General features: G+C 54.5%; 1 protein-coding gene across 1 annotated transcript; it reads left to right on the top strand.

Moving 5' to 3' along the window:
- The first annotated feature begins 118 nt into the window (after positions 1-118).
- AMN (amnion associated transmembrane protein) lies at positions 119-23,847 on the top strand. Its single transcript, XM_059819493.1, has 13 exons — positions 119-257; positions 760-819; positions 3,050-3,168; positions 3,290-3,334; positions 12,784-12,871; positions 14,418-14,653; positions 16,253-16,390; positions 16,482-16,590; positions 18,457-18,539; positions 19,516-19,702; positions 20,811-20,985; positions 23,362-23,464; positions 23,740-23,847. The coding sequence occupies exons 1-13, from the start codon at positions 119-121 to the stop codon at positions 23,845-23,847; spliced, it is 1,590 nt and encodes a 529-aa protein (XP_059675476.1).
- The last annotated feature ends 473 nt before the right edge of the window (positions 23,848-24,320 follow it).

Here is a 24,320-nt window from a genome sequence, read left to right as displayed (position 1 = left end):
CCCCTTCCCAGGCTGTAGTTGCTCTCCTCCCATCCTTTTCTGCTCCTAACACACCCTTGTAAAGACGTGGGCCTGGACCTGCATGCAGCATCGCTCTGCACTGGGGCAGAGGACAGGGATGGTGGGGTGCTTCCTCCTCCTCCTCCTCCTCCTGCAGCCATGTGTGCCGGCACTGCCACCAGCTGCCCCCGTTGACCCCCGGCAACCCCAACAAAAGCAGTGTGGGGCTGTGCTGGCGCTGCCACAGCATACACCAGGTAATGAGCAAATCAGCTGGTGGCCAAAGTACAATTACAAGTTGTCGCTGGGAGCTGCTCTCTTCCAAGCGAGCTAATTCAAAATACATTGAGACCATTATTAGTAATTACAAGGTAGCTGGTGTTCTGCAGGGGAGAGCGGCATGGGGTGTGCACGCAGTGTGTTCACAGTTCCTTTAGTAGGACCCGGATGGGTGGAGGGGGCACGGATGGCGAGGTCTGGTGAGCCGAGCTGGGGGGACCACTGCTCTTGCCTCACCACCTTGTTCGTCAGCAGCTCTCCCAGGCTCCCCATGGATGCTAAGGAAGTGGGGAGCTTGGGAAAGGAGCAGCTGTGAGAGCAAGCCGTCTTCTGGGACTAAGCAAGGCTCTGGTTTGTGCTGGGGGAAACCTGCCTCCTGCACTGGTTTACTCACTTCTCCCTACAGCCTCCTCGGGCTGAGCCCATCACGTGCCCCAGGGAGGGTCCAAGGTCCAGCCGGGCAGGGGCTGTGGAGGTGAGTGCTGGCAGCCTGCTGCAAAATGAAGTGCCTGTTCCTCCTCCGTGTCCTGCAGCTCCTCGGTGAGTATGCCCAGAGCCCGACCGCCATGGGAGGAGGGGTGAGAGCTGGACGACTTCCCCATTTGCACTTACAGCAATCCTGTTTCGGAGCAGAGCTGCAGGCTCTGTCACCTCAGGCGTATCTGTAACACAAACGGGAACAGGCTTTTCCAAGTGGACAGAGAGAAGGCAGGGGAATGAGGCTGGAATTCGTGTATCATGGCCGCTGCACCTCTGCAGCTTGGGTTTTCCTGCTCTTATTTGAAGCCAGCAGCTCTGCACTGCAGGACACGTTCTCTGTTGAATATGCATGTCACTGATGTTCAAGGACTGCGCTTCCCTGGAGACAAGGCTGATTAAATAGCATGCTGATATTTTCAGGGCTATGGAGGGTGCAGGAATGCATCAGTGCAGCTGCATGGGGGAAAAGGCTTTGTAATAGGAGATTAACCTCTGCTGCCCCAGAGCCCCCGGCCTGAGGAGGTGCCCCCGCCACTGCCGCAGCCAAGCCAGGTCAGCACACAGAGACATCCCTGCGGTGCACGGCATGAGCTCGCTTGACATAACACCTTGCAGCTGCAGGAACGTGAAGCGTGTGTGCAATGGGGCCAGCTGAGCCTTTCTGCTGGAGCTTTAACCTTTCTAATCTCCGTCTTCCTGCGATGGAAGGGACGCAAGTCAAGCATAGCAGGGACAGAACACTTTGCAGTTACCATCTCGGGGCTTTTTCCATTCTTAAGCTCTTTTTGACTCCAAATCAGCAAGGTGTTTGTGCCCATAACACTGCAAGCGGCTGCCTGGGTCCAGTTCTCATCACTGTACGGTCCTTTTCCCTCTCAGTGGGTTTTAAATTAGATATGGGACAAGGGAGTATTTGCTTTGCCTAAGGGCTGCTTCAGGAAGCTGAAAGCCATGGCTGCAGCCTGGTGCGGGGCTGGGGGTCCCTCTGCTCCTCACACCTAGCTTCCCACCCCTGTTCCTACATTAGGACTTTCATTCAAGTTAAAAATATATTGTTTCCTCTTCGCCCGGACATGGCTATGTACAGCAAATGGTCTCAGCAGAGCCCCTGGCAGAGTCAGTGCAAATTACACTCCGCCGCGATTGTTGCGTGCTGATAAAGCCTCCGCAGAGCCGACAGACCGCAACCGGCCACATCCCTCCCCATCATTCGGACTAGCAGGGCCCAGGCTTTCTGCAGCGCACCTCCCTCCCTCAGCCAAAGTCATTCAGACCCCCCCCTCCCTCCCCAGGCCAGGGCCACCCTACAGCCCCTCCTGCCCCACTCTGCGCCCAACCTCCAGAGCCCAGGTCCCACTCTGCTGCCCAGTCCCCTCCACCGCTGGCTTTCTACCCATTTTGTAGTTTTGTGGGGTTTTTCCCTAAAGAAAAGATAACCCATATTAACAGCAAAGGTTTTTTCTTTTTCTTTCCTCTTTTCTGTCTCATAACTCGCTTGCCCGAAGCCATTTAATTCAGGCTGCTGGAGATTCATCTTCAGCTGGATGTGCATCTCCCAGCGAAGCCTGGGCCATGTCAGGCTGGGAGGCACATGGCTCCGCCGCACTGATGCGAACAGAGCGGGTCAGAGTGGAAACCCACCTCTGCCACAGCCCGTCCCTGGCCAGTGGGCTCATCCCTGTGGGGACCTGTGGGCAGGACCACCGCCATCCTGGCAAGCCCCATGGGGAAGACCTCTATTTCCCAATTTGCCAGTGCCTCAGGCTGTAGGACACCACTCAGTCACCCCTCTTCAGCCCCAAATGCATGAAACCAGCCCATATTTTGTGTTACACATGCTGTAACAAATGCCCTTTCGCCTCTCACCCTGTCCTTGTGGTCCTGCCAGCTCTGTGCCCACCCTGTACCTACTGGAAACAACAAGGGTGGGGGGTGTCTGTGCATTTGGTCATTCCGAGTGGCAAAAACCCCACTGAAATGATTGCTTAGATACCAGGTGTGTGTTATTTTTGCCCATTGCCTGCAGCACTTCCCTGCTTTCTCTCTGCCTGCCAAGTATTTGTCCCTTACCCCTCTTCCTACCTGGGTAGGTAAAAACCATCACCCAGCCAAAAAAAATCCCCTGTGCAGAGGAGGGCTGTGACTGCTCAGCTGGGAACACACAGGCTGCTCTTGGGTGGAAAATCCCCAAATCTGGCCAAAAAGGCCAAGCCATCCCATAGTGCATCATGGAGAGGGCTCCCAGTGCCTGCCACGGACTGGGTTACACTGGTTTCCCTGATCCTCCCAGCTGCCGCTGCCGCCGTGCACAAGCAGTGGATCCCCAACACCAATTTTGAAACCGCCTCCAACTGGGATAAAGGCAGAGTCCCCTGTGCGAGCGACCTGATTCATTTTGAGAAGAACAAGGTATTGGACATTCTTATTTTATTTTTGTTTTTATTTAATTTTTTGCAAAATGCCATCGGGCATCAGAAAAGCCCTTTACTTGCCAGGGGAAAGTGCGCTTTTATATTTGCTTTTCTTACAGGTCATCTCAGTCTTCGTCAGGTCTCCCCATGTGCTGACGGACATGGTAAGGCAGTGTGCGGTGGTGCCGGGAGGGTGGGTGAGGGCAGGGCTGGCGCTGGAGTGCTGCCAGCCGGGTGGCACGTCCCCCTGTCCCCCTCTCTGGGGACTTTGACATTTTGCTTCAGCCAGACTCACCCAGGATGCCTCGGCTGGAGCAGGGAACAGGGGTCACAGCAGCCCGGGGGGCTATGCACCGTGGAGCTGAAAAGCCCATTTCTGAGATTATTTTTTTTTTCATTGGGGAATATGGGGGGGATCACCCCAAAAACCACTTTCTGTTGGAAGAAATTTATTTTTCCTCCCCAAAGGAAGGATAAAACCCCCTCCATGGGACTGAGACCTTGGCAGTAGTTTGCTGAGGAGCACTAACCCACAGCGTTGTCGACATGGAGCAGGCTCTAGCCCCAGACAGAGGCTAAGTGAAGCTGACATCAAAATATCCTGAAATGAAAACAAACTGCTCTGGGAAATCCCAAAATGTTGCTCGAGAAATTTCCTTTCAAGTGCCATTGGGTTTTATATTTTTCTGCGGCATTATCAGCCGCATACATGAGTTAGGCAAGATCGTGTTGGGGGTTCTCGCCTTGGAGGGGTTTCTGAGCAACCTGGTGTCCCCCAAAAATAGGAGCCCTGCCAGGAGCAGGCTGACATGCAGCCATGAAAGCACAGGGTCTTGATCCCCGTGGTTTGGAGGGTCAAATTTAACAGGGAGGAATTAACGGGGAAACCAAACCTGCAGTGCCAACACACTGGCACGGGATGCGTCACTGGTGAGCCCCATCCCAGCATCGGGATGGCACGGAACAGGCTGGATCCCGTTTGCAGAACCTCCTCCCCTGGATGGCACGAGCTTGTGGCCAAGTTTTCTCTCTCGGTTTTAGGGTGGCTTTGCTCTTTTATCGGCCATTAAATCCAAACAAGCCCTTGAAATTTATGTGGTGTAATTTGTTCAGGCTGTCTACACCACTAATAGTTTTGATGCTTTAATAACACCATGCACCATGCTTAATCCCTCTACAAATATTTGGAGGAGTTACTTTATTTATATGGCATTTTAAATATGAATTTTAGAAGGAAAGAATGTACTGGGGAAATACGTACAAATATAATGTAATAAATGATGTGGAATTTACCCAGAGAAGAAAAGAGCAAAATATCACTCCAGTAGATTTTATTTTACTTACAGATGAATGTATAATATTTCTAAAGTACTTTCATCAGAGGTCTGCAAAGTGCATAATTGCAAAGCAGCGTTACCCGTTACGGCGTTAGCCTTTCACAACGGAGCTAAAGAGCTGAGCTGAGCAGCCCTGTGGCTGGCTGAGGAGAGGGAGGCACACCACAGTCCTTGCACAACTGCTGACATCCGTGGCTGTGCTGCTGTGCCGACTGTCTGCTGGCTGCGCGGGTGGACGTTTCCCATTGTGGCTCAGCGATGGGGCCAGGGTGCCGGAGTGGCTCCCAACTCATCCCGATCAAAGGATCCAGTGGTACTCGCGGGAGCCACCGGGGACCCTCTGCTGCCCCAGGGTTTCTCCGGGACCCCGCTGCTGGCGAGCGGCTGTGCGAGCCAGGGTTACAGTGAATATTATAGTCCCACCACTGTGCAGGAGGAGAGGAGAGCTGGGGGACCTGGGAATGAATAAAGCGTCGCGGCAGCACCAGCTGTGAGAGCGCAGCGCCGTTCCCCTCCGGCCAGGGGCTCATCCCGCTGCTGCACCGAATTGCACCACCTGTAAGCAACCAAGCTCTTACTAGGCTATAACCTGCACCGCAGCTCATGGCTTCATTCTGAACATCACTGCCACAGCAATTCGTAATGAACTGTCCCAGCAAGTTTCCTAGAGCCGTGGTTAATATTTCTTTTTCATTTCAGCTCAGGCACCTCCCTTCTGTGCGCCGCTGTGCTCTGTTGTCTCCAGGTGATAAGGGGACTGCCAAGATTAGCAATGAAAAAGTAATGAAGCTCAGCACCTGAGCCGGTCTGCCACTTGTGGGGATGGCATGAAATTTGGCAACTGGGTGGTTAGAAAATGAATTTGTCATGAGGCTTTTTGCAGCGAGGCTGGGCTGCACCTGTTCGGCTGCCGCCGTGCCACACTGGAGCATTAATCACTTAAATCAGCAGGAATACATTAAGCTTTAGAGTCGCCATGGAGATGCTATACAGCCTTTGGCCAAAAAAAAGGAGAGCGTTGCTTGCTATAGTAGCGCAGGAGGAAATTGATGGCCGGGGAAGGGGCTGGGCTCTCATTGACTTTCATGAGGACAATGCCAGCCGCGGCGGGCGCAGGGCGGGGATGCTCAGTGCCAGTGCCCCACCAGCGGAGAGGCAGCATGAGACCTCCTATCCCAACTCCCCAGCTGAGTGGAGTGAGACCTGGGGTGCTGGGGGGTCCTCATGTGCCACCGTCACCCCCCCAGACATTTATATTAAAGGAAACACTTCTGTATGGTGAGGCCTCCAGCTCCCCTCCCCATCCGTCCCATGTGGGCATCAGCCAAGCACCGGGAGCTGCTTTCTCGGGAGGAGGCCAGGGCTGGTGAGGCACGCAGCCCACCTCCCCGCTTGGGGGAAACCCATTTATTGCCCCGCGCAGTGGTTATTTGGTCTGAAGTTTCGAGTGGGTCCCTAATTCAGCCACAAGCTAAATCCAAATCCAGCTTAAGTGTGACTTTGAAGCACAACCATTGTGATTAGGCTGGATTTTCTATGGTATTTAGCTGCCTAAAGATGCAGATCAGTATTTAGCCAGCTTCCAGAGGTGCCTGGGAGTAAATCCGCAAAAAAAATGGAGGTGCTCAGGGTGGCAGTGCCTGACAGTGGTGTTCCAGGGCAAGGTGGGCTTTGGCTTTGCTTGTCTCCCTGCTGGGGGAGAAGGGCTCTTCCCAGCGGTTGGACCCTCTGGGTGTGGCTGTGCTTCCAAAGGGAGCCAGGCTAGGGCACGGCTGCAGCTGTGAGCCCGGTGTTTGCCCTAATAACACCAGCCCTGGTGCAGTTTGTACCCGAGTTGGCCACCACCACAGCGCAGGCCACGGATGGATGATGCCGCTTGCTATTTTTGGGGTGACAGGAGTCGGGTTTAGCCACGTGGGCAGAGCAGCCTCGCTCGACCCCCGTGGTGCTAGGGTCAGGGCACTGGCCAGGGTTATTCGGCAGCGCCAACGTCACCTTTCCAGCTCTGCCCCACCACTGAGTCCTGCCATGGTGGCGGCAGCTGCCTGCACCTCCTCCCTGCCCACCCGGTGAGGGGCCGCAAAGTCTGGGTGAGGGTTGGGAGCGTGCGGGGCACTAAGGTCTAACCAGGGATGTCTCGCCCAGCCTTATATTTTTAGCTGCCTAATTGCAAGAGCAGAACATACTCGGCTTTGCTGCAGGGTGCTCCCACTCCGTTCCTGGCAGAGATTGATCTCGAAATGCCAATTGCTCTCCAGGGGCACCGGGTCTAATGAATTGCCATGGTTTGCACTCGTCCGAGGCACCGGCGCTGCCTCCTTCCCGCTTCCCAAACAGCAGGGTAACGAGACCCACGGAAAAGGGATTATTTTTCCTTTTCCTGAGATGAAGGTAAAAATTTCATTGGAATGCGTGTGTGCCAGCACATAATTACAAGCCCAGATCTTGCAGGCTTTTCTCCGGCAGTGTTCCCACTGAAGGTTTGCCCTAGGAAAGGTGCAGTGAAACAGTCTTTTGCAGTTGCCTCACCAAGGTTATTTACTCCTTGCAGGCTATTTTCCAGGAGGAGGAGTTATTAAAGCCAGCAATGAGCGGAGCAGCTTACCAGCATCCCGGGCCGGAGTGGCTTCTGGGGCAGGTCTGGCTGGGTGGCTGCTCCATGGACCGGCTGCCGTCCCTGACTGCGGGGGACGGCTCCCCTGCCCGCACCTCGAGCTGCTTTCCAGCCCTCACTGACCTTACCCGTGGAGGGAAGTTCAGGAAAATGAGCCGAACTAACCTGAAGTAGATATGGCAAATGGCTTTAAGCCTCTGTGTGCCTTTTGCATCTGTATCTCAAGTGTCTTCCGCTGGTTTACCTTAATGCACTCCCCGAGGGGCTCCCAATGTCCCCATGTCCCCCCAGGACACCCGATTTCTGCACCCTGATGGGACCTGTTTGGCTCCGCAACTGGAGGTGTGCACTGGGGACCTGTGGTCAAATTAATGGCCTTTGTGGACCCGTTGCTGTTTTTTATCCCCCGATGGCTTTTATTGGGGTCTGCCAGGTGGTTTGGCAGGGGGTGTGCCGGGCAGCACCTGCGTGGGATGGCCAGGAGCTGCGGCTCCTTTGGGGGGACGGGCAGGATCATGATGTTTCGGGAACCCCATGTGCCGGGCCACCCCTGTGCCAGGGGACATGGTGGCAAGGCCAGCTTGGGCAGGCAGTGTGGGAGCCCGCGCCTTGAAATGCAATGTAGAATGTGACGCGCAGACATGGCAGAGGAACCAGCTCCCGCATTAATGAGCGCGCAGCCGCACTGCTGCCAAAGGACTCTGCCTTGCAGGAGGGGGAGGCAGGGATGCAGGCAGGGGAGAGCCGCCAAGCGCCTCATTAGCTTGCAGGGGATGACGATGAAATGATGACGTCCCACTGGCACGCTGCTCCTTTGCCCGTGACCCTGCCTGCTCTGGGGGGAGAAAGCACAGGGGTGAGTTATCACTGGGAGCAGAGAAGGGCTGGTGGGCATCTACTGCGGAGTCTTGCGGAGAGGAGCGCTAGCTCCTGTGCCCCGCTCCACACTGCACCAGCCTGCCCAAGCATGGGTTTCACAGGGATAAAAGCTACGTTTCTTGCCTGGTTTCCGTGGGATGCTGAAGTCCCACTCCTCGTGGGGACCATGTGCCTGGGCAGGGAGCTCTTTGGGCAGCAAGGTTCGAGTCCGGCAGCAGGTTGCCCTCCTCAGCTCACCCAGAGGTGTCGGCATGGCTGCAGTTCCTCCTGCCTCGCCGGCCCCTCTCATGGGGGATCCGGAATAGCTGGTGCGGGACTGGGGGCCATGGCAGGGGCAGGCCGGACCTGGCGGTGGGCTGGAGCGTGGGACGGCGTGTGTGGCTGGGAGAAGTGTGCTGGCCTGAGGATGCAGGTGGGAGCTTCACCTGGTCAGGAAAGCGAGTGAACGAACCCCTACTAACAAACGCAAGAAACCCCGCGGTGAGCGAGCCCCTGGCAATGCTCCAGGGCCATCAGAGGGATTCACCTGCAGGTGAATTTGGCCCCGTGCCGTTCCGGGGCCTTCAGCCAGCAGCTGGATCCCGCCCAAGCGCTCGCACAGCCGGCTGCAGTCAGACCCCCGGCCCCAATGGGGGTTGGTAAAACCCACACCATTCCCCCCCGGCAGCAATGGGCAGGGGGCTGCCTGCCTGCTGCCCCCCCATCTGCGGGGCTGCCACTGGCTCAGCGAAGCAGGAGTGGGGGAGATGATCCTTTTCTTTGAGCATTAACACCTGTGGTGGGTTACAGCACTCCGTGGCAGATAAATGACACCCTTGCATCCTACCCCAGCGATGCTTTTCGATGGGGTGCCACCAGCAGCAGCCCCGAAGCTGCCCCCAGGCTGGGTGCCAGGCGAGGGGATGTACCCGGGAGCCATGTGCAGCCCTGATGGATTTCTTCTCAGCATTGCAAACATGGTGATTGTGGGGCAAGAGCCACAGGGGGGTCCTTCCCCTTTCTTTTTTTGCTGACTTTGATGAGAAAAATGATGCCTGTGTTTCAGTTGTCATTACACTTGTTAATGATGACCGAGGAGATAAGTCATTTACTAGTATCAGGTATGGGAAATGACTAACGGGACTCTAAGCTCGCTGTATTAATGGCCCTGGAGTACAGGTTGGCAGGAGCAAGGGAAAGCAGATGAAACCACCAGCTTTTTGGCTCTAGTGCTTTGGTACATGTCATTGCTTAGTTCAAAATGTACTTGGAAAGTGGCCCAGTCAATATACAATTTCTATACTAAACTCCCAAATGCAGAAAGCCACTGCCCAACCGGAGCCTCCATTTGTCCTCTGCAATGAACTGAGATGCTTAACTTACGTTAGGAAAAAAGAAAGGGCAGATTATTTACAAACTAAGATCCACTGGACAAGAGAGTCACTTCTGAAATGCTGCCCAGTGGCGTGAATCTTGGGGAGTGCTGGTGATGGATGGGCAACACGTCTGCCTTGATAGGCAAGGAGCCGTAGCTGCGGGGGCCAGCCTCAGGAACTCCTGCTGCGAAGCAGAAGTGTAGGGCTCTTCTTGCACGTCATGTTTGTGGAGATGAGGTGACTTCATCCCCCAGCTTGCATTGCATCGCCTTGCATTTTAATTCCAGGGCTGGTCCTAACAGCTTTTGGGCAGTCCCAGAGGGTGAAGGGGTCAGCGGCTGGGACACTGTGTGTGCTGTGGGACTCTCATTTTCCTGTCACACTCACACTCGCGTGGACATCTTCCTCTGGGCTTTGGAAGTCCAGCCAGACTGGGGTTTTGGCCTTGGTGGTGGAGGGGGATCTCCAGTGGTAGCTGGAGAAGCTGTGTCTTCGCCAGAGAGCCCAGTGTCTCCAGAGCCCTGCATAGATGCTGCAGGCGTGGGGCAGGTTTAGCACAAGGCATTTTCTACCACCTCTCCTCGTGGGCAGGATTGGAGCCATACACTGCTGGCCGTGCATCTGCTTTGCACCCCATCCAGAGCCTGCTCACCTGGGCGCTCCCAGGCACAGGAGGATGCGACCTCGGTTGGTCATTAGACTAGCATTTGTGCAGCTGTGTGTGCACACACATGTGGTATCTCCAACCCACCAAGCCCACCTCATCCCCACTCTCCCAGCACTGAACTCAGCCATGCCGTGTGAATCCTTGCCAGGTTTTCCTTGCTTTGCTTTGTGCATAATCCATGCACAAACCACTCTTGCATAGCTCTCTGGAGCAGCGAGAGTGATGCAGCTTACAAATGTAGGCACGTATTTGTCCAAGTGTTGTCTCTGTGGCTTTTTTCTCCCCCTAGTTAATTTGTGAAGATCTGAACGAACAATCCCCTGGACAGGAAAGCTCATTGTGTCCTGCATGGCCACCGCAGGGCGTTTGGGAAGCTGCAACCCACAGCCATAGTCAAAGTGTTTGTTTGGTTTATAGGGGAAAGAGCTGTCAGTCAGGCAGGGACCACAGCAGGGACTTCCCAACCCTGTGGTCTTGATCCAGCCACAACACTCACGAACACCAACTTCTGCAGCCTGGAAAAGTGAATAGAGGCCAGGTAATCACAGCCCTGCTGTGTCACCCATCCCCATCATCATCACCTGCTGTCTGATTTTTCTTCCTCCACCCAAAAATCCCTGCAGCTACGGCCCAAGTGTCCACAGGTGACTGCTGTGAAGAGCTGTGCTGGTGAACGATCCACTGCACCCCATCCAAAATCCCATCCTGAGCAGCTCAGCTGGACCCCAGCAGTCAGCTGGCCACCCTCCCTGCTTGGCCCCATCATGCACAGCAGTCTGCAGGGTGGCAAACTGGGCAAGAGGCAGTGGTGAGGGGCTCCAGCCTGAGATGGCCCCGCAGATCCGGGACAAGGGACATGACTGGCAGCACTGGCTGTACCTGCCCTAGGTACTGGCAGTAGCTGACCGCCCCAAAGTGTCCCACTACCTGTTCCTGCATGAGCTCACGGGAAAACAAGCCAGGGCACTTCTGAAGTGGAGGACCTTGTGAAAGAAGCTGGTAGCACAGACCTTGCCCGGCTCAAAGCAGATGAAGTCCTGAGCCTCAGAATGACACTACATATACCTGCAGCTAAAGGGCATGTTGCCATTGTTATCCTGACAGACCTTTCAGCCTCTTCCAGTGTTTCAGTAGGGGAAAAATTGGCTTTACTCAAGAGTAATAGAAATTCAGAGAACATGATGGCGTGGTTTCCCATTAGGCACTGCACATGCTATGGTCTCATGGGGCAGCATCCGCAAGCAAAGTTTCTTCCTGGCCGATGGGGAGACTCCGCACCTTTGGGGCAGACGTTGCCCAGATCTCGGCTATTCACCTCGTCATCCCCTCCGCAATGTATGACATCATTGCTGGGTCTGAAGCGGGTGGTGCACGGGAGCACTGCGGGGCTCTTCTCAGTGGCAGCCACCCTCTGCTCTCCACCCTGGCTTCTCACCATTTCTGAACCAAGAGGGGGACTGAGGCTACAGCCTTCAAAGCACTGCACCACCAAGGCACACAACTTCTAAACAACTGCCTACGGCTTGTGGGTGAGGAGCTTTTTGCCATATCCATCCTCTCCATCAAGGTGGTCCCTGTGTGGGACAGAGCATCCTCAGGCAAGACTGCCCCAAGGACAGAGAGCTATCACAGCCACCTGCAGCAGTCATTCATAAGTCTTGCTTTCTCTAACCTATATGCATATTTAAAGACCAATTAAATAGATGAAAGCTTAAAATCCCATCTAACATGCTTCTGCCTGAGCACAGGACCCCGTGCATCAGCACATGCGGTGCTGGAAGGCTTCCAGCTGCTGTCTGGAGAGTGATGCTAAAACCCTGGATAGGTGGAGTTAGAGCAGAAGATAGCCTTGAACATCACTCCTTGACACGTGAAAATAGTGGGGGAAAACCTGATTTTCTCTTTGGCAGTTTCTCAATGGAGAATAAGATGGGCTGGGCTGAATAATCTATGTACTGTGAATGAGTCACCTGACTCAGTTGTTTGTCAAGGCCTGTCCTGGAGTCAGCAGTGCCAGCTGGTGACCTGGGTAGCCGCAGCTCCTCGCCAAAAGGGCCCCTGTGTCAGAGCTGTGCCTGTTGAGGTTTGTCCTCATGCCCTGGAGCAGAAGCCTGGCCAGAATGAAGCCAGGCAAGCGTGGTGACCCCGACTACCTGCTGGTGACCTCCTCCCCAGCAGGTACAAGAAGAGGGTCTGGCTATGGCAAGCTGCACCAAACGCCGCTGTGTGCTTTCGTCAGCTCGGACTGAGCACAGCTGCACGGGCTGACACCCCCCCAGGCATTGCGTGGGCTCCTGAGTTATTTTTTGTGGGGCAAGCGCAGCCCCTGGAGGTGGGAACCCATTAAGCAAGGGGACCTCTGGGCACTTGCAGAGTAAGGTTGGGTTTTTCACTGCATGCCAATGTACAAAGCCATTCCTGAGCTGCTGGGAGTGTGTGTGCAATAGGAGGAAGGAGCTGTCGAAAGAGCTTATTTTGCTTTTTCCTTGTTCTTGCTTCCCTGAACGCTTCATGCTTTTCTGTGGTACTGGAAGATAATGTCAGACTGCCTCTTCCCATCTCAGTGTCCCCATCTGTAAAAACAGGAGCTGATGCTTTCCCATTAGCGCGGGGCATGGCAAAGGTAACTCCTAATGACTGTAAAGTGCCTCGGAGACAGCAAATAGAATAGGCAGCCTGATAATTAGCATTGTTGTTTGATCACAAGCCTGGGTGGCTGGCAGGGGGACCTCACAGTAATGCTCTGAATCCCTTTGTCTAGTACCTGCCCCTGAACGGAGAACTCCTGCTGGCATCTGGTGCAGGATTCGCAGCTTTCGATGGCAGCTGGGATCCAGGCTGTGACTCAGGTATTTTGTGGCCAGACCAGTCACCCCATCAGCCCCTGAATAATCATGCAAATTCAGCCCCAACACTTCTACAAAGGTCTTCGCTCTCCCACCTCAGAGCAAAGTGAATCACTCCTCTTTTAATACCTACCTTTTCTTTGATGACCTCCCTCACATCAGATCTTTTTTTCCTGATTGATCACCTGTCTTCTGAAAAAGTAATTATAGTAGGGAAGCCTTTGAAGTTGTAGCAGAGAGGCAAATATTGTTTGTATTTTACCTTGCCTATTAAACATGTAGCCACATCAAAGCCCTCATTTTCTTTGCCATGGTATTTCTAAAGAAAACTGGTTAGGAATTACACACCGGCAAGCTGAACCGCAGCCACGGCAGGGAGCTGGCCCTCGGCCCGGTGTGCGCAGGCATTTCGGCGTGAGCGCATCCTTCCCCCCTCTCAGCCTCCAGTCCAGGTTGGCCGTGTGTGAAGCGGCAGGTTTGTTTCATCCATGCGTGTTATTAGTCTGAAAGCTGTTTGCTAGGGAGATGTATTTTGGGGTATTTAAGAGCTACCTAATGCTTTCAGTGGCAAGTAACTTTTTAGTTTGGCTGCTGGAAAGGAAGAGTCCAAGCAGAGCACCTGTGTCTGCGCTCTGACGGCAAAAAAAGAGAAAAAAAAGAGAAAAAGCCCTAACAGGTCTGCCCAGAGGAAGGACTGTAGCACCAGGCTGTCTGGAGCCATTCCAAAATCCTTCATCCCTATCGTTTTTCTGTCTTGGGGCTGTTTGCCCCCCATCAGGGATGCTCTGGGAGCTGTCTCCTCCTTGCACTGGGCTTTTCCTGCTGACCATGTGCAGCTCCCCTGAAATCAACAGGCGTTTCTGGAGCACCTTTCACAAATGGATTTTTTTAAAGCATGATTTTAAAACAGAGCAAATAATTCAGTCAATAAACCCGTGTGATAGCTGAATTGGTAAAGGTTCAGCTGTTGGGGAAGGGTGAGAAGGAAGCAGGGCACTGTGTGATGATACTAACTGTGACCAGCAGGGAAACGGTTAATGGTTACATAATCAATGGTTAAATGGTGCACTGGTTTTTGGGGGTTACCCACTGCAGGGACCAGGGCTGGTCAAGTTTCTGCAGGCCTGCCAGGCTGCTTGGGAACTGGGACATGAATTATCATACCCATTTTTTTCCAGTTTAGCTGTTACTCAGCATTTAGGCTCCAGGGTTTTTTTCCTTCCTAACCATAAGGGCCAGCTTTAAAGAAGTGGGGGAAAAATGTCCTGTGGGATCTGGGGCTGGAGGTCTGCAGCCAGAAGTGGGGTCTGGGCTGAGCTGCTGAGACCCCAGCCCCTGAGCGCTGGAAAGCTTTGCCAAGCCTCTGCTGGGTTCTGGGAGGTGCCCTGCGGTGGCTGCCCGGGAAGGCGATGCCAGGGCCAGCCCTTTGCTCCCTGCCCATGGGGTGAGCTCCTCCACTTCACTCACTGGTTTTACCAACCCAGATGCATCCATCAGGGCTGCAGATTTGGATTTGGGTCATGCTCAACCTTTCCTGTTGCTTTTCCAGGTGCAACAGTGAGGTTTGCTGACTCCGAGCACCATGTGTGGTTCGATCCCACGCTGTGGCAGGTTGTGTCCCCTGGCAGGGAGCTCGAGCCGGCCGGTCGCATCTTTTCTGTGGATGAGGAACGCGTCCCGTGCCGCTATGATGATGTTATCTTCCAGCCCGAAACCTCCTTCCGGGTAAACATCGACTCATCGCAGCAAGTGATTCATCTCCGCAGCATCTCTCTCATGGGCCAGGTAACGTGGGGATGATGAGAAACCGGCTCGACGCCTCCACATCATGGCCCCAAAGTAGGTCAGGAGAGGAAGGACCAGTGAGGGATGGAGGAGTGGCACTGTGCAGGGAGATGGGTCACTCCCACGGTGCTGCAGCTTCATGGGCTTCTGCTGCTGTGGATAGTCTCGATTTTTTTCCTCTACTGGTTTGTTATCACTTCCCTCCTGCGGCATGGGAACACAGGCCATCTCAAAATTCACAGTAAAAAAAAAAAAGTTCAATGTGCACAGGTCAAACTGCCAGCAAATGGCATCTTCTCTGGCACCCAGGGGCTGGCCCCTTCCCAGGCACGTGTCTGCAACCGCGCTGCTCAGGGACCCTCTGGGGACACCTCCCTCCCGTCCCCGACCTTAATGCAGCCCATGGCCCGTGGCCCCGCGATCGTCTCCCAGCTTTGCTTCTGTACCGCTCTTTAATTGATTGGAGGGATAATTATAGAAGCGGTGGCAGCCTGCTGTGCTTCAGCCCGTGAATCAGGCGCACGACGAGCCCCGTCCCTTGCCGGTCGGAGGAGTGAAAGATCACAGGCATTGCAGCAGTAAACACAGGCTCCTTCCAGGAGTGGGAGATGCAGCAGACATTTCATATGTTATTTATTATTTCTACCGATGCACTGCCTGGGATCTGCCATTTCGAGTCCAGGCATTAGGTAACTGGTTTTTGAGTAATAACCTCAGTCGGCATCCAGGCGGGTGCAGGCGAGTCTAGACAAGGCAGGACCTCAATGGAGGTCACCTAGGGCACATATAGCCCCAGGGATGCAGAGATGGGCTGTCCTGGATGCTCGGAGTGATGCTGGTCCCACTGATGCCTGGGGACTACCTCACAGCAATCACCCCCCCCTGCTAAATCCACCCCCCCAGGGACTGCAGCTGGCCGTGCCCTGGGGTGGAGGCTGCTGCTGAGTGATGAGATGGAAAGAAAAGGTGCTTTTTTATTTTTGTGATTATAGCATATTTCCTAAAAACTGACCTTATAAGCTACTTTGTCCCTTTGAAGTCAGCCTGCTCCTTGCTCTGTGTGCAGTATTTTCACCCCAGGGCCTGAGAAATCCTCCTGCTGTGCCAAGGCATGGAGAACCTCCCATGGAAGGCAGCGGGTGAGGGATTTACAGTCAGCTCGGTAGGACAAGGCTGGTCAGTCCAGCTCAGCCTTTGCTAATGCTGAGTCCACTGAAACGCTTCCCAGATTGAAGGAAAACACCTCTGATCCAGCACCTTCCTTCCAGTAATTAAAAGCTGATAAACTGAATTATCTGGGCCAGCAGAAAGAGGGAAAACAAGAAAAAAAAAAAAAAAAGCCCAGCCATCTCAGGATTTATTTGTGGTCCTTTTTCTTGGTTTTAAATTAGAAGGGATTTTTCTGCTGGCCCCATGGAAAAGCCCGAATGGGTGTAGTGGCAGGATTTTCCTGCTGCACTCAGTGCCTGCAGTGGGGCTGCCCCAAGCTGGCCGACAGACGTGGCACCGGCCGCCCAGGCAGCACAGCCGGATGCTTGGGGACAGTGCTGGGACCTGGCTGGGGACACTCACCAGCTTTTGCTACTCTTCCTCACCCAGGAGTTCAGCAGCCCCGAGGCCTGGGCTGGGTACCTGCGAGGTCCCTCTGCCCCGCTGCAGTTTCACGGCAATGGCACTCTGCAGGTGACAGGCACCGTCTGTCCCGACAAGTCTGGCTGTGCCTGTGGGAACACCCCGGTGAGTCCTCCCGTTGCAATTTAGGGGGGTGCCGTTGCAATTTGGGGGGCGAGGGAGGACAAGGGACTGATGCTGCCCTGCTCTCCTTTAGGATGGCCACCGCATCTGCATGGCCCTGCTTAGGGCGTCGGGGAGACAGTGCCCAGCGCTGGCATGCCGGAGCCCTTTGCAGCCCCTCGGCCACTGCTGCGGAGTCTGCGGTGAGTGCGTGTCATGGCCCTATTCATCCACCCCGACATGCCGGCTGCCCCAGCCCCCTTCCTCTGGCTCTGCGGGGAGAAGCTGGGTGTGTGGGATGCTGCTGGCCTGGGGTCTGAGCGCTCGTGGGATGAAGTTTTGCTGTAGTGCGGCTCCCACAGGTCCCATCCGCAGGTCCCATCCACAGGTCCCATCCGCATCCCACGTGCCACCCTCCCAGCGCATCTCTCTGCACCTGGGTCGGGGCAATCCCAAACATGGATGCAGGCTGGGTGATGAGATTAAGAGCAGCCCTAGAGAGACGGGCTTGGGGGTATTGGTGGATAAAAAACTGGACATGAGCCAGCAATGTGCATTCACAGCCCAGAAAGCCAATCATGTCCTGGGCTGCATCAAAAGAAGCGTGACCAGCAGGTCAAAGGAGGTGATTCTCCCCCTCTACTCCGCTCTCGTGAGACCCCACCTGGAGTACTGCGTCCAGCTCTGGGGACCCCAACATAAGGAGGACATGGACCTGTTGGAGCGAGTCCAGAGGAGGGCCACAAAGATGATCAGAGGTCTGGAGCACCTCTCCTGGGAGGACAGGCTGAGAGAGTTGGGGTTGTTCAGCCTGGAGAAGAGAAGGCTCTGGGGAGACCTTACAGCATCCTTCCAGTACCTGAAGGGGCCTACGAGAAAGCTGGAGAGGGACTTTTTACAAGGGCATGTAGTGATAGGACAAGGGGTAATGGCTTTAGACTGAAAGAGGGAAGATTTAGATTAGATATTAGGAAGAAATTCTTCCCCATGAGGGTGGTGAGGCACTGGAACAGGTTGCCCAGAGAAGTTGTGGATGCCCCAACCCTGGCAGTGTTCAAGGCCAAGTTGGATGGGGCTTTGAGCAACCTGGTCTAGTGGAAGGTGTCCCTGCCCATGGCAGGGGGCTTGGAACTAGATGATCTTCAAGATCCCTTCCAACCCAAACCATTCTGTGATTCTATGATTCTGTGAAGCATCAGCCTGGCTTTTGGAAGCCTGTTCTGAGTTGCAGCCCTTTGTCCCTGCCTCTGGTTTATCCTGTCAGGATGTCACAGCTTGTCAAGCTAATAGGCCTCTGCTGAGTTTATGCAGCGGAAAGCACTCAGAGGAAATGCACTTTTTTCACCGTAATGTCAGCTTTCCAACAGCAAGTTTCTTTCATTTAATTTAAAATGAAAACATGCAGATTGACAGCGTTCCCTCTGCAATGGGCACTTCTCCATTAATCTACCTGGAATGTTGTTAAGAGGAATTTTTCATGCACAGTTGTACCTAGATATTTGGTATATTGTACCAGATTCATTAAAAGAGCACCATATGTTTCTCTGACATGTTCCTAAAAGTAGAGCCTCTTAAAGCCTTTAGGAGAATTTAATATTTAAAAAAATGCTTACTTGGGGTTTTTTCCCAAGGAAAATATTTGACCCAATGACTGTAGTGCAGCGGTACAGGAGTGCAGCTGTCCTTTCCCCTCTGCCTTTCCTCCAAAGCCAGGGTAGCGCTGGTGAATCGCAGCTTTGCAGCCCCGAAACCCAGTTACGTGCAGAGCTTCCCAAGGGATATGCAGGATAAAGCCTTCCGGGGAAAGCTGCTTCTCTCTGGAATATGGTGGAAACCAAAAGCCCTTCACCAAACCCAGCCGATAAAAAGACCAGTGAGGGAGGGAGAGGTTTCTTGGGGCAGCGCTGCTCAGGCAGATCTGCAGAGCTGCCTCTCCTGAGCCCAGCCAGACCAGTTGCATGGAGGTACTGGAGGGTCCCTAGAGGCTTTTGCGGCAGTCGGAGCCGTGCTGCTGCAGCAGCTCTCTGCTTGGGCTCGGAGACAATGTCATGTCTGTTTTTGGGCTGCAGGAGCCACCATTAACCTGGATTTCACTCCTGATTTTGACCTGCAGAAGTACCGGGACAGACTGGTCCAAGCCTTGCTGAGCCAGGTACGTCAGCCCGCCAGATCAGGAGGGCTTAATGAAACCACAAGCCACCGGCCATGTCTGCCGGTGACTCAATGCTGGTGGGGCAGGGTGGGGCGTGCAGGAGGTCCCAGGGATGCAGGGGGTTCAGCCCTGCTCCCCACCACCCTGCAGGGCTCAACCCTCACATTTGGCCTCTTGGTTGTGCCTCTTGGGGGACGGTGCAGCCTCCTTTGCTCCCCACCAGAGCCACGCTGTCCCTCCCAGCGCAGGGCAGGAACAGCTGCCGGCGTGCAGATGGGGAAGGTTGCAGGGGGGCTTGCTGGAAACCCCGGTCTAGAAAACATGTGAGGTCAGCCAGGACGTCTGGTCGAGATAACATGGGAGGTCAGCCCATGCGGCTGGGATCATGCGAACCTGCTGCAGCGCATCCCGTGGGCTCTGGGAGATCATTCCCAATGCTGGGCTGCTTTTTATTCCCCAGTAGGCAAGCACTGGGCAGGTTACTGGCACCGGTCAGCACTCAGATGCATGCTCTACAAGGCATCACTCCACACTGCTGCTTGTCAGACACAGCATGACATCCCTCCTCCTGGCTGGGAGCTGTTGGGGGGGGAGGCATGCTGCAAGTTACACCAGGAGGATCGATATCAGAGTATTCTGCTATTGATCCCAAGCTGAAAGCCTGCTGCCTGCCCTCCTTACAGCCGCACACATCTTAATACAGTGTGTGCTACACGAAATTGCTTTCTTGCCATGCTCACCTCCGCAGGGGGATGCTGCATGGTGGGTGCTGGTCACAGCTTCAAAGGGAAGGGAGATATGAACCTCTCATTTGGGAAACCCACTGTGGTAACAGAGATGGCAGCTCTTTGATGGGACTCACATGAAGATTTATAGGTGGGCCTTGCTGGTGCATCCATCGTGGCTGTCTGTAGAGGTGACTAATTTCTGCCTACTGCTCTCATGGGCTTTACTTGTTGCTTTGTGTTTTGAAAAGCCCAAGTATGCCGGTGTGCGGATGGCCATATCCAAGGTGTACAAAGCACAGACCTTCCTGGGAGTCATACCCCGAAGCTCCACTCCCCTCATCCAAATCCTGCTGATCGATGATGAGATGGGAGCGCAGACCGGCACCGCTGCGGAACAGATGGCTGCAGACATCATGGAGGACATAGCACAGCACGGTAACACTGCTGTCCTCCTTGAGGAGTCCCCCCATGGGTACACCTAAAGCCACCACTGTCCAGAGCTTCTTGTCCCCAGCCAGCAGCCCACATGGCAGCCCCGCGCCACTGCTCTTTCACCAGGGAAACACATGGGAATCAAGTGGCAGCTTGGTTGAAGCTCCCTGAGTTGAACACTCCTAAGGTCCTTGTCCTCATCTGTCTGGTCCAGCACACCTCTAAGCCTTCCGAACACACATGCTCTGCCTTTCTAATGATTTCAGTAGTGAACTTTGCCTACCCAGAAGTTTAACTTTGCTTACCCAGAAGTTTTACCATTTTAATCATAGTAGGACAGTGGTGTGGACAAACTAGAACTGCAGGATCAGAATTATCAGGGTTGGCAGGGACCTCTGGAGACCATCTTCCCCTGATGGGGAACCTGAGAGCAGGTTGCCCAGGGCCATGTCCAGTTGGGTTTTGAATCCCTCCAAGGATGGAGACTTCACAGCCTCTCTGGGAAACCTGTCCCTGCCTTTGACCACCTTTGCAGTAAAACAGTTTTTTCTTATGTTGAAGTGGAATTTACCATATTTGTGCCTATTGCCTCTTGCCCTGTCACCGGGCACCACTGAGAAGACCCTGGCCCAGCATTTCAGCTGTGTCTCCCCAAGGCAGAGCAGAGGGTAAGGGTCACCTCCCTTCACCTGCTGGCAGCCCTTCTCCTCATGCAGCCCAGGATACTGTTGTCCTTCCATGCCATGTCTGGCTATGGTCAGCTTGGTGCTCACCAGGACCCCAGGTCCCTCTCTGCAGAGCTGCTTTCCAGCCAGAATGCCACATGTGAAGGCAGCCATGTAAGTTGGCAGATGCTGATGAGCGTGCAGGTCACAGCCAGTGGACCTGGTGGTTGTTGTGTGGGTAGCAGACCCACATGGTCTTGTCTCACTTGAATCCACTCAGCTGTGTATCCCACCCCCCATCCCTGGGGAAAGGTGATTAACCAGGCAAACAGTGCCAGACCCAACTGCAGGCTCCCTCTGCCCTGTGTGAGTCAGGGTGGTGTGCAGGTGTGTGGGCATGTTGCCCTGTCCAGTCCTCACCCCTGTTTCTTCCTGCCTTTTCCCAGGTGAAGCGCTTGGCATTTCAAGTGGCAACATGGAGGTGGCCACTGGCAGCACTTTCAGCGGGCAAGCAGGGAGCCACGCATTGAGCAGGATCACAGCGGGGATGGTCTTGGGTCTGCTCTTCAGTCTCCTGTTGCTTGGAGGGATTCTCTTTCTCTACAGAAAAGGAAAGCTAAGGTAGGGATGAGGTTTCTGCTGGCAGCATGTTGCCCAGCTTCTCCTGCCTGGGGGCAGCTGTCATCCTAAGGCTGTCCCTTCCAGCCAGGCTGGTGGCATGGAGGCATGCAGGGCTGCCCAGAGCTCCCATGGTGATGGGCATAGCTGGGCAGTCTGCTATACCCAGCGTTACTAGTTCATAGCATCACAGAATGGTTTGGGTTGGAAGGGACCTTTGAAGATCATCTAATCCACCCCTGCTGCCATGGGCAGGGACATTTTCCACTAGATCGGGTTGCTCAAAGCCCCGTCCAACCTGGCCTTGAACACTTCCAATGATGGGGCATCTACAGCTTCTCTGGGCAACCTGTTCCAGTGCCTCACCACCCTCACGGTGAAGAATTTCTTTCTAGTATCTAATCTAAATCTACCCCCTTGAAGTTTAAAACCACTGCCCTCGTTGTTCCTTACAGTTTATTGGAGGTGAGGTGGCTGAAAGGCACTTCTGTACTCTTGGACTGGTACTCGGCTGGGAGGACTTGCTTCTTGGTGCCATGTGGCACAGTGTGCTCTGGCAGGAGTGGGGCTGCTGTGGCTCGGTTGGAGCTCTGCACAGCCCAGTCGTGCTGCCTGGGAACATCTCCTGTTCCTTGTAACTGTTAGTTTGTAGTCCTGCTGGGGGATGGAGGACTGAAACTGCCAGCTGCTAAATAGAAATGCGTGAAAATAATTCAAAGCACTCGTCGTGCACCTTTGTAGCCATGAAAGGGAATGACAGCATCCAGAAGGAAATGCAGCTTCTGGTGCATTAGTTGCTCACCCTGCGTGGAGAGTGGTGTGCAGGTCCCAGGGGAGGGATGGTGGGGTGCACGGCACCTGACCTCACTGCAGCTAGGAGCTGGTCAGAAATACCCTTCTCCATCACCTTTTCCCCTCACAGCTTGGAGACAGGCTCCAGCAGTGAATGGGGCATCCTGGCAGCACCCACAGCAGGCACTTGGGGCACCCACCTCTGCTCCTCGCTCATGCACCCACCTTCATGCAGGGTCCTGCCTCCCCTAAGGAGGGTTTTGCAGGGTTTACTGGCAGACATTTTTGTGAGTGGGGCTGTCCGCTGAGCTGCTATGGCTCGTCTTACCTACTTGACCACGGGCAAACAGGATGGACCCTACACTTTTTATAACCAGGGGTTGGGAATTGCTTTAATTTGTGTGTGCAAGGTGCAGTGGTGTCTGCCAGGGCATGCCGGCCGTGTTGCAGGCTCACAAGTCAGGTTTCTTCCCTCCTGGTTCCTCCACTGGGGTTTTCTCACCATGCAGCAGCAGCCGTGGCCAGGGACGCTTGCCCTGCTGCTCAGCACGTGCTGACATGACATTTCCTAGCAATAAACCCGCGCCTTCATTTAATTTCTAAATAAAACTCCCAGTCCCATAATTGCTACTTGATGATTTATCTTCCACTGACACTTCTTTGGACGCCGGACAGGCCTTTGAAACCAGCTCTGTCAGCAGCGGGAGGGAAGCCTGTGTAGCTACAGGAGACGGAGCTGAACCTGAGCCCAGGCCACGTCCCCGGCCGACCCGCTCCTGCTGCGCGTCCCTGAGTGGCTCTGGGGCAGGTGCCCTTTCAGGCAGCGCTGCCAAGCATCACGGAGGCATCCGACACCAGCAGGGATGCTGCAAATTAGACAGGTGGCTCTGGGAACCTGCAAACAGTCTGCCTCCATGCAGCAGGGCCATCCTGACCACCGGCAAACCAGCAAATTCAGCTTGTTTCCACCAAAAAGGGCCTGACACGGCCTCTCTGCAGATAGTGCAGCTCCTCCGATTGCATATATAGAGCCCGTGGTCACAGTGTTTATTGGTGGGCTCTCGGGACCTGCGGTGACACGTGCGGACCCACTGCTGAGCCCACCCGCACCAGGTGCCTGGTGCAGGGGATGATGCTCGGTGACTGGGACCCTTAGGATAAAAGTAATGAAGAAAATAATAAAAGTAGTGATGGTGACTGAGTTGATAAAATGATAACATGATAAAAGTAATGATAACAGTAATTAATGCTTGTTGAGATTGCAGTGGGAACAGGTGTCAGCTCTGTGGCAATTCATTTCAGGCCACGGTGGGAGAGCGACGGCTCCGAAGCGAAGCCTGTGCTAGGGTTGTCTGCCTCCGACAAACTCTTCCCTCCAGGATGCAGGTCCCAGCCCTCCAGGCTTAACGGTTTCTGCTGGGTAGGGCAGCTTTTCCCTGGGAAAGGGTACAAATGTCCCAGTTCAAAAACAGCCTGAAAGATTGCCCCTGCATATTCCTACCCATCTCTTGAAGATGCAGGGTTTTGGCTGGAGGAGCTGCTGGGACGGGTGGGATGCGGGTGGGTGATGCCCAGGTCTCTCCCCAGGCTGCCTGCCCTGCGCCTCCCCCGGCCCTGGGACAGAGCGGAGGATCCGGCGTCCCCTGCGCCAGACAGTGACAAAGGCTTTGACAATCCCATGTTCGACGTGGTGAGTTGCCAACTCCCCGGGGACATGGAGATGCTCGGGTACACGGGCAGGAGGTGGTGGGGGCCCAGCCAGGACCTTCTCGAGTGCTGATGGAGGTGCAATGTACCCGGCAGGGCTCCTCCCTTCCCCAGGCCAGGAGGGGTTTGTGGGATGGTTCCATCTTCCTGCAGGTTACCAGCTCCTCAGCTGCCGCAGGGACTCAGCGCTGGGTGGGTTTTGTGAAGGGTTTTGTTTCCCTTCCCCAGTGGTTGCTTTTCCCTCCCTTGCTGCTGCAGGAGCCACCAAGCGCTGACCCTGGAGAGGAGATGCCGCAGATGGCTCCCAAAGACCACCAGGTCTTCTACCTCAACCCTCTGTATGAAGCGAGCGAGACGGAGACCTGACAGCATGGCCTCGTGCCGGGGGCAGCCACCACCTCCCTGCGGACACTGCTGCCTGCCCAGCCCTCACAGCCCCTCACATCGCTCCTGGTGGGTTCTAAACCACAAGCAAGCACATCCCACCTGAATAAAAGCGTCCGCGCGGCGAAGGAAACCACAGAAAACCTTCACCGTTAGGGCTCAGCCACGCAGGCACGGCCTCCCTGGTGTTGCTTCTGGTTTTTAAACTGCATTTTGCAGGTATCAGTCCTTTTTTAGATAGTTCAACATTGGGATTTGGGTCTCATGTGATACCTGGTGAACTGGGGTCTAATTCAGCACCCTGTGCTTTAGCCAGCACCATGCTGAATTTGCCCAGGGCAGACAGCAGGTTGAAGGATGCATCTCTGGATGCATGATGGAAATTCAGTGCTCAAACACATTTCAAAATGTGGCCCAGAGCCTCCAGGGCTCGGACCCGTTGTTTGGGTTTAAAA

Source organism: Gavia stellata, chromosome 7 (genome assembly GCF_030936135.1).
Source record: "Gavia stellata isolate bGavSte3 chromosome 7, bGavSte3.hap2, whole genome shotgun sequence".
In the NCBI taxonomy this organism is placed as follows: Eukaryota; Metazoa; Chordata; class Aves; order Gaviiformes; family Gaviidae; genus Gavia; species Gavia stellata.
The sequence above is the reverse complement of the archived record's forward strand: the minus strand, read 5'-3'. Positions and strand labels throughout refer to the sequence as shown.